We start from the raw sequence: 16,293 nt of genomic DNA, 5'->3' as shown, positions 1-16,293 counted from the left end.
GAGAAAAGGTTTTGGTTGTGTGTGGATTGGAATGATTCACATCCAGATGCTCATCCATTCTATTACCTTTATTTTTTAATATTTTACCCATTGTACGGTTAATTCCCTTCCTCCATCTCTCTAGATCTTTCTTCTTGTGTCTCTTCTCATTCTCCTCTGCATGCACCCTCCCATTTCATGGTTCCATTAGTGACCCTTCCCTCTCCTCTCTCTCTCTCTCTCTCTCTCTCTCTCTCTTTCTCTCTCTCTCACCCCATCCCTCTGGGAGGAGCATGATGTGATTCCTTTAGGAAGGAGATGCTAATGGCTGAGAGGGCTTATTGCATTACACTACTGCTGCCTCCTGCAGATCACTGAGTGGTGGGTAGTGGGTACCAGGGTCAGTATTGCCCTGTGGACCTTGTTACTGTGGCAACAAAATAGTGTACTGACCACCCTGCCAGCTGCCTGAGCAGCATACAGTCCCTTGTGAAACACAAATAAGTCATAGGCTGACCACAAGGATGGCACCGTTTCAAAAATTGGGCTCTTGCTGTTGTGTGACCACACACATATATTTCTGCATCAATATATTTCTACCACTGCATTTGTATCCATCTATTTTTACCACGCTGCACATACACGCACAGGCACTTTGTATAAAACATACAGAACAACAGAAGCAGTTGATTCACTGAAATGCTTGTGTGCTTCAGATAAGAAATCAGATGCCCTTTCTGAGGCCCATCACTACCCACGTTGGTGTTCTGGAAGTCACATGACTCAAAATCTAATTACTAATTGGATATTTTATGATCCATTGTCAAAAGGATGGAGCTCTGTTGCATTAGAAGAGTGACTCACAGTTGCTTTCTCAGTGGTCACAGACAGTGGAACTATATATGAAATGCATAAAAGGGTGTCATTACATGAGTGCATTTTTACAATTCATCTAATACTGAAGTTGTAGATAGTATCATAAACTGACAACACTTAGCCACAGTGACAGATGCATTTTGGTGTTTGTATACATTGCTTTCCTCCTACACAGTTTTCAAATATGCAGTTTTTATCAGGGCCATTTTACATTGCTAGCATCAGTGGTTGCTATTGAGAGTGCTAACACAATCTCAAAAAGATTCTAGTTATCATAAGATCAAGGAAAGACTAGAGATGCAGCCCTTTAGAAGGCTTGAGAGCTGCCAGTTCATTGAGGTTTCTTATGCTTATGTGTTTTTATCTGTAAATGGGTAACTACAGTGTTCTATGATAATGATATAAATAGCATGATAGAAGTAAAGCTGAGTCACTCAAGGACAAATATGATTGGAATGAAACAATCTACTGTATGGTGGAAAATTTCGACAGTCATTTTAAACTGACTGCACAAACCTAGTTTGATACAACCACACACCTAGTTCAAGCTTGCACTGTCACTGTAATGTCATTGAAACAAGACTAGTACTATAATTATGTATTACTGTCCTTCTCGATTTGCTTTTCAATATTATGAATGGTAAAGCTTAATTGGTGATTATCCATAATCTTTATTTATCTGATTGATTAGGTGGACTGATTCATTGATTTATTGGACTAGTTATCGGTCATGGAGTCAGTAGGATGCCGTCTGACGCTTTTTGGGCACAGCTTTAGGAAAGTGCATTTTAGCTTGTTAATTATTCATTCGAGTCTGGAGCAGGGCTTCCAGTAAGAGAGGCTTGTGTTGAAGGTTGTGATCAATAGCTTTCTGAGAAGTGTAGCATACAAATAAACACAGAGAGGAACTATCAACATATGTTGACTTTGGTAGTTGGTTTATAAGTTGGTAGACAGTGTGGAATGGTATAGCCCCAGTGTATGTTGGTGGGCTTTTGAACAGTTCTGTGATGTAACCCAGTCTGGATTTATGTTGACTAGCGACTAATGTTACACAAGAAATGACAAATAAATGGAGCCTATATATGTTCATGGTACGGACGAGAGAAACACACAAACACACGCACATTCAAAAAAATAAAAGAGAGAGAGAGAGAGAGAGAGAGAGAGAGAGAGAGAGACTGTAGAATAAATAGAATATCCATGAATGAGGCACCAACCACTAAATTAGCACCATGTGTTTACAGAGGGATGTTGTGATGAGATCGGTGTCTGTTGCATCCAGTCTGGAGTCTACATGCTCTCATTGATTTTTTTCTCTTCATGCACTTCTCCTTTGACTCTCTCCATGTCTGATGTGTTGTCTGATTTTGGATAGCTACTTTATCTGTTCGGCCTTTCTGTCTTTTCTCCTCCTCCTCCTCCTCCTACTACCGGGAGATGCCACACTGCTGCTGCAGTAATTTTGACATTATCACTCAGAATTATGCTGGCACTGCTTGCAGTTTTAGGTCATGCATTTCATTATTCATCATCTCACTGAGTTGTGGAAGTTCACTGCCCTCATGCATCAGTACACCCGCGTTGAGACATTTGCCAACCTATTTCCAGCATTTTCATCTGCTGTAGATCACCAGGCCAGCACCAAGAATGAGCCACAACGCCCCGTCAACTGCGTCAGGAGTCAAGTGACAGTGGGAATGCTCTCTATAGACTCCAGGTGAAGGTCATAACCAGAGAGCTGTATTTAACCTCGATACCTCAAGCTTGGAGCATCTAAGGGTACATTATTACAGGTGGAAGATATGTGTTATATATAAATATCAGACAAAAGAATCACCCAGCTATGTTGAATCTGCCAATCCAAACTGAGATGACTTGATGTGCATCTACTATGTTGGCTAGTGTCCTGCTGTGTATGTCTCATTTATAGCTGTGTTTTTATGAGGGGAGGGAGGCCATCTCATTTAAAGGGCAAGCTAACCTATGGGAGTGCTTTGTCATGTGCTTCGGCGAGCGAGAGAGAGAGAGAGAGTGAGAGAGAGAGAGTGAGTAGCGGACTACGAAGGAGAAAGGAGTGGTAAATCACTTTGGTGCCCGCATAACCTGATATCATTTCAATTATACAGGCTGCTGGAGGCAGAGCTGAGCTGGCACGTGCTTCAGTCACGTTTGCGCATTTCCTGTGGGTATGTTTTAGTTAAAGATGACTTGTGTATATTGGTGAGAGGAAATGCATAGCATAAGCCTGCTGTTGGTGTGTAATGGATGCTGACATAGAGTTTTTTTCCAGCAAAGGGCTCTTAGGTTTTCAGTGTCATGTTCAACCATGGAGGAGTATGGCTTGCATGCTCCAGTAAAGAGCACTCAACAGATTGTCATAGGCTACAGTTATGAAGTCATAGCCCACATATGTCTACTTTGCAGCGCCACAGTGGCAGATAGGGCTATAGACATGTATATAATGCAAACCCAATGTATAAATAACTATGTGGTTCAAACAGCATTTCTCTGTCTGATTCATGAGTGATCAAACACAACACAGTGTCTGTTTAGGACTACATGCACCGTGCACTGGTGTCCATTCCACTGGATGTAGAGGCATGCATTTGTAACTGTGTAATCTCAGCGTATGTTGGTGTTCAAGGTGGCCATTTCTGTACAGCATAGGTGTTTGGCTCTGTGATAGCATGGCCTAATTTAGAAAAAGAAAGAAGACAATTAAAGACTCACAAATAAGCCCAGAGCCTAATTATGTGAAAATAAAAGCGAAAGAAGTGGACTACGTGAAATGTAGTATTATACTGCAGTTTTAAGATTGATACTTTGTGTTTTAGGCATTAGGAGGGTAGAAAGGGGTTCTGGTAGGGTGCTGGGTTACCAAGATTGTGAAGAGGCTGCTTTCTAAATTATTATTATTATTTCCTGATACCTATGGGTGTGTCTCTGTTGTGCATAGAAAAGTGTGTTTGTAAAGTGCATTTCTAAGAGGTTGTCCACATGACAACAGAATGTATTGAAAATTAAATTTTTCCTTTTTTGCGTTTTCAAAAGGTTTTGCATCCATACAACACTGTTTTGAGAACTCATCCTCATCCACACAGACTCGTAAAAACTAGTGGAAATACTGTTGCACATTTCTTGCATAACCTATGCCGAACGTTATAGCCTGCAACTAAACAATACTTTTATCAAAGCAATGGCACTACGAGACAAGGTAAATCCTATAAATTGTTTATTTGTCAACATCGGCAAAACGCGTTTTGGGCGAACAGAATTTCCCCAGCTTATCCTGCTTAGAAAGCCTGCCTTGTCATAGACAAACAAAAACAAACAAACAAACAAACTGGATGATTACCATGATGTCAAGGATCAAGGATCAAGGATTAGTGTCCCGAGGGGCAATTTGTTGAACAGTCAGAAGTAGCCACACAAACATCAGATGAACATTAATAAATGGACTATAAATACAGCATAAAAATGTGTCTGAGATGTGCCTGAAAGATACTTTCATTGCCACTAAGTATGGGGTGAAGATTTTGGAGAGCGGAGCTCAGACTGACGTAAGCGACGTAAGGGTTGCGTTTTCAGGATTGGTCAAAACAACAAAACTGTTTTGCAAAAACTCAGTCGCCCAACCGCTTGTGTGTCTATGTGTGTGTGTGTGTGAAGAATTATTTCATGACAGTGACTGCAATTATGTGTGTGTTTTTTTGTTGTTGTGAAAATTAGAGTAGACATATCATGTGATGTCTAACAGACCTGGTGAGTGATCATGACATAGACACTGGTATTTCTGAATATACAAGTATCATCAAAAGTATCACATATATGTCAAAGGAAATAACTTTGGTTTTGATTTGGGTTTTGAGAGAGAGAGAGAGAGAGAGATAGAGAGATAGAGAGAGAGAGAGAGAGATAGAGAGATAGAGAGATAGAGAGATAGAGAGAGAGAGAGAGAGAGAGAGAGAGAGAGTAACATACTCTCATAAAAGATGTATGGTGTGCTTTAGCCTTAATGATTTACAGAGGCCATCCACAACAGGGGGGGAGCTTTACAAGTAAATGAATCAGTCATAGAATTGTTAACATTGATTACCCATAAGTCCTGAACTCTGTGTTTATCTGATTGAGGTCAGGAGACATGGTGTGAAGCTAGTTAAAAAAATGAAGTTTGACGTATTCTAAATATACGGATTGTAGCTGCAAGACATAACTACGGATCTCTCACTCTCTACCCCCCCACCATCTGTGTGTGTGTGTGTGTGTGTGTGTGTGTGTGTGTGTGTGTTTCCTTAGCCTCTGCATTAACATCACCTCAATTAGGGTAAGGTTACACACAAGCACAGGCACAGTACAGAGTCTATACTGCTATTTTACCAACCCTGAGATGCAGACATAACATCATCAGTTAGGTAGCATCTGCACTACCTCCACTGAGGAGGCAATAAAATGGATGACAGGGCCTTGAGTAAAACACACAAGTGCCCCTGGGTAATGGAGTCCATTAAGTGAAACGGACAATGATGAGAGGGATGGGAGGTCCGCAAAGGGCGTGTCTGTCTCCGGGACTGAAACCTGAGACTCACTTCCCCACTGCCTTCATCTCTGACAATATGATGGGGAGGGTGGGGAATTGATCGCAGAGCACCATCGACCCCTTTGCTTTTTGCGATCCTGTGAAAACAGCTCTGCATTAAGGCCATTGTAGGAACAAGGTACTGGGGGATCAGGTGGCAGGCCAGATCGATTCCCGGATTGATTTATTTTTTGTTTTGCCTCTCCCCTCTTAGACAGGATGGAAGCCCAGCTGGACTTCTACAGTACACCGTTGTTTAGTTTTTGTTCAAATTAAAATGAATCTGCTGGGGGTTAGTACTTAGAACTTTAGTAGTTCTTAGAAAGCATAAACAAACTGAATTCTCGTTTCAGTGTGACATCACAGCAATATATTTAGTGAAACCAACAGGCAGCTTGTCATATTGAAGCGGCATCGTCTCAACAGCTGTGTGGTATGTGTTGAGTCCTTTTCGGGCCAATCAGGGAGTTCTCAGTTGTGCATGCTATTTTAGGTGACTGGAGCTGGAAATGTCACTGTATGTTATTTGAGATGCTCTACTCCACGTCCTGGGGGGACCTGCTCTGTGACGGGGGCTGTTGTGTGACTTGAGGACATTTTAGCAGCTTTGTTTTTAAAAGCTCCAGATTGATAGTGTCAGCCTTGGAAATCGGTTGAGCACAACCAGGCAAACACACACACACACACACACACACACACACACACACACACACACACACACACACATGTACGTACACACACATATTGTGGAATGGTGAATTGATGAGTGTAACTTTAGCACCCTTGCTCAACATCCCTGCCGCTTGTTCTGCTTGAACTTCCATGTAACAGATTACTGAAGAATCCCTCAGGTGTTTAACCCTACAAGGATGTGATGTACATATAGAAATATTTGCCAGTGCAAGTACTGTTTTGAAGCACCAGCAGAGGGAGCCAGATACGAGGCTAAGGTCACTGCTGCCTTGCATCGGGAATTACAGGATATCATTGTCTCTGCCCATCCCACTATGAGGTCATAGTCAACATCTCACTAAGAGCCCACCAATTACTGCCATGTAATCCTATTTTGGGCTCTGTCAGTGAAAGCCGTATGTTTCAATATGAAATCTTTTTGTCTGAGATAAATAGCGGGTGACCTGTCTGTCTCCTAAGTGTGTCTGTGTGTGTGTGTATGTGTGCGTGTGTGTGTGTGTGTGTGTGTTTGTGTGTGTGTGTGTGTGTGTGTGTGAGAGTAGTGAGATGTATAGATGCCATATTGTAGCACAGAGCTTGTAGATAAAGCAACATTGCTTGGAGAAGCGCTGCACATGACTATGCCAGAGGAGCTGTCCATGGTGCTGAGAGAGAGAGATAGAGATTAAAGATTAAAGACAGAACAAGGTGGATAAAACAAGAGGAGAAGATGAAGATTGATGAAGATCAATTTTGCACAAAAAAGATACTAATACAGCATTAATGACAATAACAATTAGAGCTGTCTCCCGTCAAATACATTGGGCTGTTGTTAGAGAGGATTTTACTGCAATCCCCTAACTATTTGTCACAGTGTTTGAGTTCTATGAACAGTGAAGAGGGACCTATAGAGTACTGTGTGCTGGGCTACAGCACACGCAGGTTCAGGGCCTTGGACAGCACCATGCTCCACCTCCAGGTTTGACATTGCAGGTGCAGGTTGTCCGTCTCCCTTTTCCTCTGTGTCACACAGAGTGTGATTTAGAGGATTTACACACCCCACCACCCCACTGCTCATCCAGAGAGCTGCTTCTGGACTGGGGTCAGACCATCCACAATACCTCTCTCTCTCTCTCTCTCTCTCTCTCTCTCTCTCTCTAATAGTCTCTAGATCTGTCTGTCTTTATCTCTCTCCCTCTCTCTCCCTCTCTCTCCCTCTCTCTCCCTGTCTGCTTTCTGTATCTACCCCTTTCACCCTCATGCGCTTTGTCCCACATTTATCCCTTCATCCCTCTCTCTCTCTCTCTCTCTCTCTTTGTCCTCCTCTCTCTCGAGCTCTCTTTCTCACCCTCATCTCTTTATCCCTCCCTCTCTGAGTGAGCTCCCCACACAGACACATAAATGATTCAGAGAGTAGTGGTTTCTCTCTCTGACTTTCTCCCTCGCTCTCTCCCCTTCTCTCTGGCGGGGAGACTGAAGCTGGACAACAGGGAGAGTTATGGAATGACAGTGACTAGAACCATGTAAAAGGGAAGCAAATGAAAGAGATCAAAAACAGAGGAGGTGGAGGAACGTCTTCAGAGGGAAGTCTGAAGGAGTGAGACAGGAAGGAAGCAGTGGTGCAAGGTGATTAGGTGTAGCCACATTACATGGCAACATTCATACCACCTCATCTGTGAGGTTTGATGAGTTTGTTGCAGAGGAGGACAGGGTATGTGCATTGCATTGTTTTTTTTTCATACTAACAGATACTGGGCAATGAGCTGTCTCATCTAAATCCCAGCATCCGGTGACAGAGGACATTTGAAGACAGATCTTTGCTCTGAATTGTCAGTGTGATCCATCTGTTAACAATCGGTTTTTATTTCATTTTTCTTTTCATTCTTTTTTGTGAGTCTGGAGCGGAACCTTATATTTTATACACACACTCTTGTCTGATATTCAATGGGGTGTGTGTTAATCTGAACACACACACACAGACACACAGAGAGTTTGGACATTTTTCTGGCTGTGGCTGTGGCGGTGTGTCTGAGGCATGGCGCACGCGGCGTCCCACCTGAAGAAAGCCCGGGAGCTAGAGCAGCACTTGGAGATCAGGGCTTTGGAGAAAGCCAGGGAGAGACGGCGACGCCACAGGGAAAGAGCTGAGCGCAGGCGCAAGGTACACACAACTCACCCCGGGCTGATATAATGCTGGTGCAGTACTTACGAAAGTTTAATATGATTTCTAACAGACAAAATGCTTGAGTAGATTTCTTTGTACAGAAAACAAGTGCAAGCAATGTGATCCAAGTCTATGCTGATCTATGTACTTTGCATAAAGTACATAAAGATATATAGGTGGTGTAAGAGTGATAGACAAGATTCAAGGCTTTTGGGGTTTGACAGCAGATATGTGATATGGACTTGAAAGAACTATAAAAAAGAATGAAAAACTTGTCAAACTCCTTTTCACCAACAATATATGCAACAGCCAACGCAATACACATCAGAACACCTACTACCTCAGTGATAATAAGACACATATTTCACTTTTTAAGATACCCCAAAAGATGCGAACGGTAACTTTTTGAGCTCTCAAACAAGTAAACCTATCATGCGTGTTTGATGACCACTTGGCAGGCTTGATTGATGTTATGCAATCAATAGAGCTGATAAAAGGCTTATGAGACAATAGTCCAAAACACAGTGACATACTGCTCCTGACGTCACGCCCACCTGCTGTACTAAGACCTGATGTGTCTGTAGTTTGTAATTGTCATAAAAAGGATTTACTAATGCGTGAAAACCTGCATGAAAATAAATATTGAAACTATGTATGTAACAGTAATGCTGACACAAATGTTGACGTATTCATAGGAGCCCTACTGTAGTCCTAAGCTCATAAGAGGTTTTGCATGTCCCATTTCATTTAATAAGGCTGTGATGCAACCAGACTTAGAACTCAGAAGTACTGTATTTGATTTAAAAGATCACAGAGCAGGTTGGTGTATTTAGTAATGTGATGGGCATTAGTGGGTCCCTGACATTGGCTTTTTCATGTACCTGGATGCAGGTCAGATCCTGACATCACTGCATTGAATCACTGGTGGGGCATTCAAGTCTGCTCACTATACATACACTACATACACTACTGTTCAAAAGCTTGGAATCACCCAGGAAATGACACATCTTCCAGGAAAACTCCATCAAATAGATATAATATAAAAAATAAATACAATATATAGTCAAGCCATCGTCAAAGTTAGAAGTAATGATTTCTGCTTGGAATAACATTCAATGACATGGTTGTGTGCTTCATCAAATAATCCACCATTGCAAGCAAGTATAAACTTTGCAGCATTACAGCTTCTCTGGTTCTTCACTAAATAGGTCTTGCATAATTTGGATCAATCTTTTGGGTCTGTGTCTTACTGGAGGATAAGATTGGCTCCAGTCAAGTCCCATCCACAGGGTATGGCATGGTGATGGAGTTATGGTAAAATAGAGACCTTGTTAAAGATTCCTTTTACTCTGTACAAAGTACTTACTTTATCTGCTCCAAAGTAGAGCATGAATCGGGCCAAATTTTTCTGTCCGAGCCCGACCCGCGTCCGACAGAGTAGTAACCGAGCCCGACCCGAGTCTGACAGCCATTCAAATATTTTTTTTCGAACCCGAACCGAGCCCGACGGAATCAATTTCTTAACTGTTCATATTAATGCCACATTTACGTAAGTTTTTTATGAATAGCCTGGCTTTATTAAACTCGGACATCAACAGATACATACTCGCTCACACAAACAAGCGCTGTTAAACGCACAAGCGTGCACAAGAAGGCCAATAAACATTGAAATTAAATTATTCACATTGCAAGAACGTGTTGTAAAATGGTGCGGCTCCTTTAAGAGCAGCACGTACAGGGTGGGTGTGGTAGAGCTAGAGAGAGAGAACGGTGATGCTTAAGAATAGTTTTGGATGTAGCGACAGGAGCCAAAAATGTATGTGCTGTAGAAGTGTGTGAAGAATAAATCCTCAGAAAGAATACAGTGGGCATTTATTTACTAACCAGCAGACGGAAAGGAAAGGGAATTAACCGCATAGTTGAAAACATGTAATAGTCTGCCCTGCAATCTCCAACTACGGTCAGAGACAGATCGCAGGAAAGGTTAACAAACGGAATGAAATAGCCTACACATTACACACGCTATGCCTTAATAAAACTCACGTTATATGCTACACCAAAGGAGGCACAACAGACAAGTCTTACCATTGAAGATCACGCCAACGTTTGTTATAAAACTATCTACATAGTCCAACCATCGAGGTTTAATCCATGTTGTTTGTGGAGAAAGAGGATTGCATCAATCATATTTCATTAAAACTTCACACTTCTTACATTGGACATATCCAACAGCCTAATTAGAATCCACGTCGACTACAGTAGATTTCCCTTCGTTTAGCATCGTTTTAAACTCTCCAGATGACCGTTTCTCTTTAACTTCCTCGTGATGCCATTTTGCCACCTGTAATCGCGTTGTCACAGCTAGGACGTAAACAAATTGCCACCACGGGAAGAAGGCTGTTATCCTAAATGTGATTTATTTTATTCTCAAAAACTAACTTCTGCATCATGTGAAGCAGACATGTTGACTTCACTATTTATTAAGATATTTTAAATATGGAATGTTCAATGCATTATCGCGCTGATGTGTCCGAGCCCGACCCGAGCCCGATTATAATTTCTAAATATTTGTCCGAACCCGGCCCGACCCGTCGGGTCCCGACGGGCTCGGGTCAGGTATCCATCCTCTACTCCAAAGTACCCCAAGACGATCACATTTCCTGTATTGTGCTACTCTTCTGCACCTCTTCATTTGTTCTGCGCCTCACAAAGTTTCTTCTCTGTGATCCAAACATCTCAACTTAGACTTATAGACTGTCTATAACATACTTTCAGTCATCTTCCACCCAGTATCCATTACTTTTGCCCATTTTAGTCTTTTCCGTTCATAGGCCAGTCTCAGATATGGCTTTTTCGGTTGAAGACCTGTAAGGCATCTGGTTCTCAAACTAGAGATTCTGTTGTTCACCTGCACAGTTACATACACTGGGGCCTCCTGCTTCTCTTTATATCCTGGTTAAAGCCAGTGTGCGCTGTTCTGTGAAGAATGTGGTGCACACCTTTGGAAGATATCTTCAGTTTCTTGCAAGAAATAGTTTTAATTTATCAGAACAATAATAGACTAATACCTTTGTGAAGAAAGCTTTTTCTTTTTGACCAATTTTCGACCATTATCAATTCCACATGTGCTGATGCTCCAGATACTCAAGTAGCCCAAAGAAGGCTGTTTTTATTGCTTCCTTAAACAGCGCAACAGTCTTCAGCCACACAGACCTATGATAAATTAAATTAATGATAGATTTGCCTTTTAAACATGATCATTTAGGATTAGCTAACATAATGTACCATTGAAACACAGGAGTATGTAGATATTCCATTCAAAATCAACCATTTCCAATTGTAATAATTATTGACAACATATCTACACTATATTTCTGATCAATTTTAGGTTATTTGAATAGAACAAAGTTCGATTTTCCTTAAAAAACAAGGACATTTCTCAGTGACCCCAAACCTTTCAACCACTTCCATCCGTTGGGTGACTTAATCTGCAATGTATGTATGTATGTGTGTGAGGTAGAGGAAGTGTTTAATGTGAGCGTAATAGATCAGCTTTATGATGATCCCACGCTCAGTGGCTCAACATAATGCTGTTAGTGAGCAGCTGGGCTTGGGCTGATGCCACAGTGCAGTAGCTCCCTCTGGGGTCATTTATAGGCCATTTTATGAAGACTCCTGTCGGCCACATTACAGAGCATTTACATTGTACAGAGGGTAGCCATGTTTCCAAGCTTACTTTAGCCATTGGAATTTGCCAGACTATTTATTCTTGTAGTAAGACATGGTTACATAGTCAGAAAAGAAACAAAAATGCTCGATGCCATGGTGGAAATACGGTCTGTTATATTTAGGTACTTGGACAGTATCTAATAGTAATGACTTTTGAGTTATGTTTGAGTTATGTTTGAAGTTAGTATACTCCTCCCCCCCCCCCCCCCGTGAGAAAATGCAGTTTACAGAACATGTCATGTATCAGTCAAGAGATATTAAAATCTGAATGTTGTGTTTGTGTAGCCTGAATGTTGTGTATGGGTCTCAATACCGTTGCTGTTGTCACTCACTTGATATCAGAAGCTTGTGTATGAGTATGAACCTGCTGAGTCTCTGCCTTGCTGTTGACTACCTGTCACAACAGTGCTGAAACTGACCAACAACATGAACTACCCTGTCCCTACCTGTCCTCTGCAGGTGGGTCCTTTAGTGCTCCACTTGGCTTTGTGCTCCTGATACTATTACATGGGTGTGCACTGATCTCATCCATGCCTCTCCTGACTCAATAGTAATGACACTATGGTGGCCCATTGCAGGCCATAGACTTCGCCTGCTCAATATAACCATTCGATATTGAGAGAGATGGGGCTTTATTCAAGCAGGGGCAGTGTAAGAGCAGCGAGCACCAGTCAATGGGCCCCAGCCTGAGGCCACACTCTGACCTAGAGAGCTCACCGGTCACGCCCACACCATTGACACTGACAGCCACTCCACTGCCCTGTTAGGACTCAGCTCAGTGTGTGTTTGTGACAGGACAGTGGTGCGGAGTGGTGTGTATGTCACACCTTCCCTCTCTTCCTCCTTAGGGTGGTCTGTGCTGGTTGCCATGTCTTGGTCACCAGTCGTAGTTTCACAGACGGGATTATGTATGGAATAGTGGGTGTTTTGAGCGGAAGCAGGTTGGAGTTGAATGCGAGGCGGTTCTGAGTCATAAACCACAGGCAGACTGTGTGTGAAATTAGCCCAGAAATGGATGGTCGTTAAGGTGTAAGGACTGCTACCATATGATCTTACGTGGAAGATGGAATACATTTCCTTTGAATGTTGTGAAAGGGATGGCAGCCCACGCAGAATGGAGGCACCTAAGATTTTCTTTTTTTAGAGGTTCTCTTATACGCACGGCTCACCCACAACTGAGGCACGACCGGTGGCATCTGATGCGTTGACTTTCTCTAGGTGACTACAGCAGCCTCACATGCCAGTGCAGGCAGCCCAGCTGGCGCTCATGCTCTCAGACCACACCCTCCTCTCCACAGGCCTCCACAGCTCCAGAGTTCTAGGCCTGTCCAGTGGGACTCAGGCCAGTGGATAGAAAGGGTCTGAGAGGGAGAGAGAGGGAGAGAGAGGGAGAGAGAGGGAGAGAGAGAGAGAGAGAGAGAGAGAGAGAGATGGAGATGGAGATGGAGAGAATGTTTCAGAGAGACAGAGTGTGGGAGGTAGAGATAGTGGTAGAGTGAGTATGTGTGTGTGTGTGTGTGTGTGTGTGGGTGTGTGTTTAAGAAAGGGGGGAGCAGGCGGGGTAAAAATAGTCTGAGTGGAGAGGGGTCCTGATTTAGCTGCATACGTTTACGGCCCCAGTTGTCACTCACAGCAAGGCGGGCCCTTGAACACAGTACTTGGCAATACGAGCTGGGGGGCAACACACAAGGGACACAAGGGTTTGGGACAGTGACAGGGACAGGGCTCCTACAACAGATACTTCTTAGAGCGGGAGAGAGGGTGAGAGAGAGAGGAGGCTGTGTGGCAAAGAGGGCTAGGAGACAAGTTTGGGATGAAGCCCAGCCAACATGTGAGCTAAACTGACTTTGCTGGATGGATTTGGCCAGCTTATTGGGCTACAATTATAGATTGAGTGTTTCTTGCAGGACTATGGGTACATTTATAGATTAGATGAATAGAAAGTTCATTTGAACTGGAGGAATTGAAGGAACTGAACTCTGATCCAGGTTTTGAGTGACCACTAACAGATATACCAAAGGGACCAAGGGAAGGGAACTTGAGTGGATTTTGCAATGGGAAATTCAGCGCTGTGCAAGCATTGTGCTTCTGAGAAAGCCCTACGGACCATCGGAAGTGACCTCAATCTGGACCAATGCCAGATTGACCCAAGCCATGAGGATGGTGTCTTGGTAAGATCCCGAAGTACTGGAACATTAGGGAATGATCTGATACTTCTTAGCCTTGGTGGATCCAATCACTGAGAGCGTTATAGGAATACAACTTGGACTGAGCTGGGCATAGGGTTTGTGAGAGTAGTTAAGTTCTAGCAATTTCAATGTCAATCCCCAAAACATTTGATTATGCACAGTAATCCAGAAGAAAAATGAAATACAGGTCAGTTAGCAGCACTCAAATATATGTGATCCGTTAAATTTTTAAGGCCAGTATTTATTGAAGGTCCCGAGCCTAGTGATGCAGGAAGAGATGATTCACATTGGTGTTGTATCTCTGTTATGCCAGACAGTCCGTGTGATGTGTTGATCATCTGACCTCTTGGTAGGGGTCTTTAAGGTCACACCACAAATGTGCCACTCTGAACCCCCCTCCCACCTCCCCAACAAATGAACACGAGTGCAACATATGCATACCCCTGCAATGTCTTACAACTTGTCATAATAGAGAAGAGGGTGACTGATGGTGACATATAATTAAGTACATGTGTAATGGATAATGATCCACAATGTTTTACAGTGGCACAGTTCAGATTTTACAGGTTTATGTAAATGCAGTTGTAAATGTATTATCGTTGCACTGAAACGTTACATGAGTTATAATATTATTTGTGAACTTCTGGAATGGTGTTGAAGCCTCATTTTGATATATATCTATGTGTGTGTGTGTGTGTGTGTGTTTGTTTTTGTGTGTGTTTGTTTGTGTGTGTGTGAGAGAGAGAGGGCGCATGGGGTTATATATTGGAATGTGCAGTGTCGTGCATGACATTTTTCCTGTCTCTCATGTATTTAGGTAGGGTGTTTGGTGGCTTAATGCATTCACATAGATTGGAATTTAACTCATATATAGTGTAGACGTGCAGTTCTGCACATCTGCCTATTTGCATCGATTTACTGTAGGAGAGTGAAACTAATATAGTGATACTGAGGGACAAGTTCTAAGTGTCAGTATTGGATAAGTCTGATATGCAGGAAGGTATAAACAGCACATACAGCACATACATAACCTAAAAGACAACATATCATACACAGCTATGCTGAAGAGTGCCTGTTTCTGATCTTGACTACATTAGAACTGTGTTGCTATTTAGAATAAACGGTAACAGAATCAAATTTCAGATTGTAGCCTTGCCCCGAAAACTTTTCACACCATGGGAAGCATAATCAAAATGTCTAAAAATATTGAGATACATATACACACACACACATATACACACACACACACACACACACACACACACACACACACACACACACACACACACACACACACACACACACACACACACACACACACACACATACACAAACACACTCTCAATGACATACCCAAGCCTACTCTCAATGACACATGGGTGTAGCAGGTATGTTTATGTGGGCGTGTGACCGTCAGACCAGCTGCCTGTTCTCCTTGTGCCGTCTGTGGTTTAATTTTAGATCACTCAGACAATGATAACAACAACAACAAAACCACACACACACACACGCATGCACGCACACACGCACGCACACACACACACACACACACACACACACACACACACACACACACACACACAATGTGCATATCATTGCTTGGATTTTGTTCTACTCAGTATTTCTTACTAATAAACCATGATGCTGCTCTGATCACAAAGGCACATGCTTTATTGGAATAGTAAGGAAACAGAAGGCGCCTTAAGTCCCATGGTGCCGTGTTCTGGTCCATTCCTACTCCGCTCACTGTGTTCAGCGCTAACTGTTTTTATGCTCTGCTCTCCCTGCAGTCGGACAGCAACACCAGCTTCCTGAGAGCGGCACGGGCCGGGAACATCGACAAAGTGCTGGAGTTCCTGAAGGGCGGACAGGACATCGGCACCTGCAACCAGGTAACACACCCCCTGCCACTGATCAGCTGGGACACCAACATGACTCCATTAACAATGCAACCACCCTTAAACACCACCGTAAACAACTCCCTTCCTATATCATTTGAAAAGGCCAGGCATGGGAGTGGAAACAGATATGAACACATGTCCTCCTGTGCTGTGAATGCCAGCCTATTGATTACCACTCGAACATGGCTTGATGATAGCTGCTAT

At 42.9% G+C, this 16,293-nt stretch overlaps 1 protein-coding gene across 4 annotated transcripts in view; it reads left to right on the top strand.

Annotated features, from left to right (window-relative positions):
• The first annotated feature begins 7,526 nt into the window (after window positions 1-7,526).
• Window positions 7,527-16,293, top strand: part of ank2a (ankyrin 2a, neuronal) — an 82,774-nt gene continuing 74,007 nt past the window's right edge. For all 4 annotated transcript variants that reach the window (XM_031560505.2, XM_031560504.2, XM_031560501.2 and 1 more), the window contains exons 1-2: window positions 7,527-8,267; window positions 15,979-16,080. In XM_031560505.2, coding sequence (XP_031416365.1) covers window positions 8,142-8,267; window positions 15,979-16,080 — 228 coding nt within the window. In that variant the 5' untranslated portion in view covers window positions 7,527-8,141. The remainder of the gene's footprint in view (window positions 8,268-15,978; window positions 16,081-16,293) is intronic.

This window comes from Clupea harengus, chromosome 22, assembly GCF_900700415.2.
Source record: "Clupea harengus chromosome 22, Ch_v2.0.2, whole genome shotgun sequence".
Lineage (NCBI taxonomy): Eukaryota > Metazoa > Chordata > Actinopteri > Clupeiformes > Clupeidae > Clupea > Clupea harengus.
The sequence above is the reverse complement of the archived record's forward strand: the minus strand, read 5'-3'. Positions and strand labels throughout refer to the sequence as shown.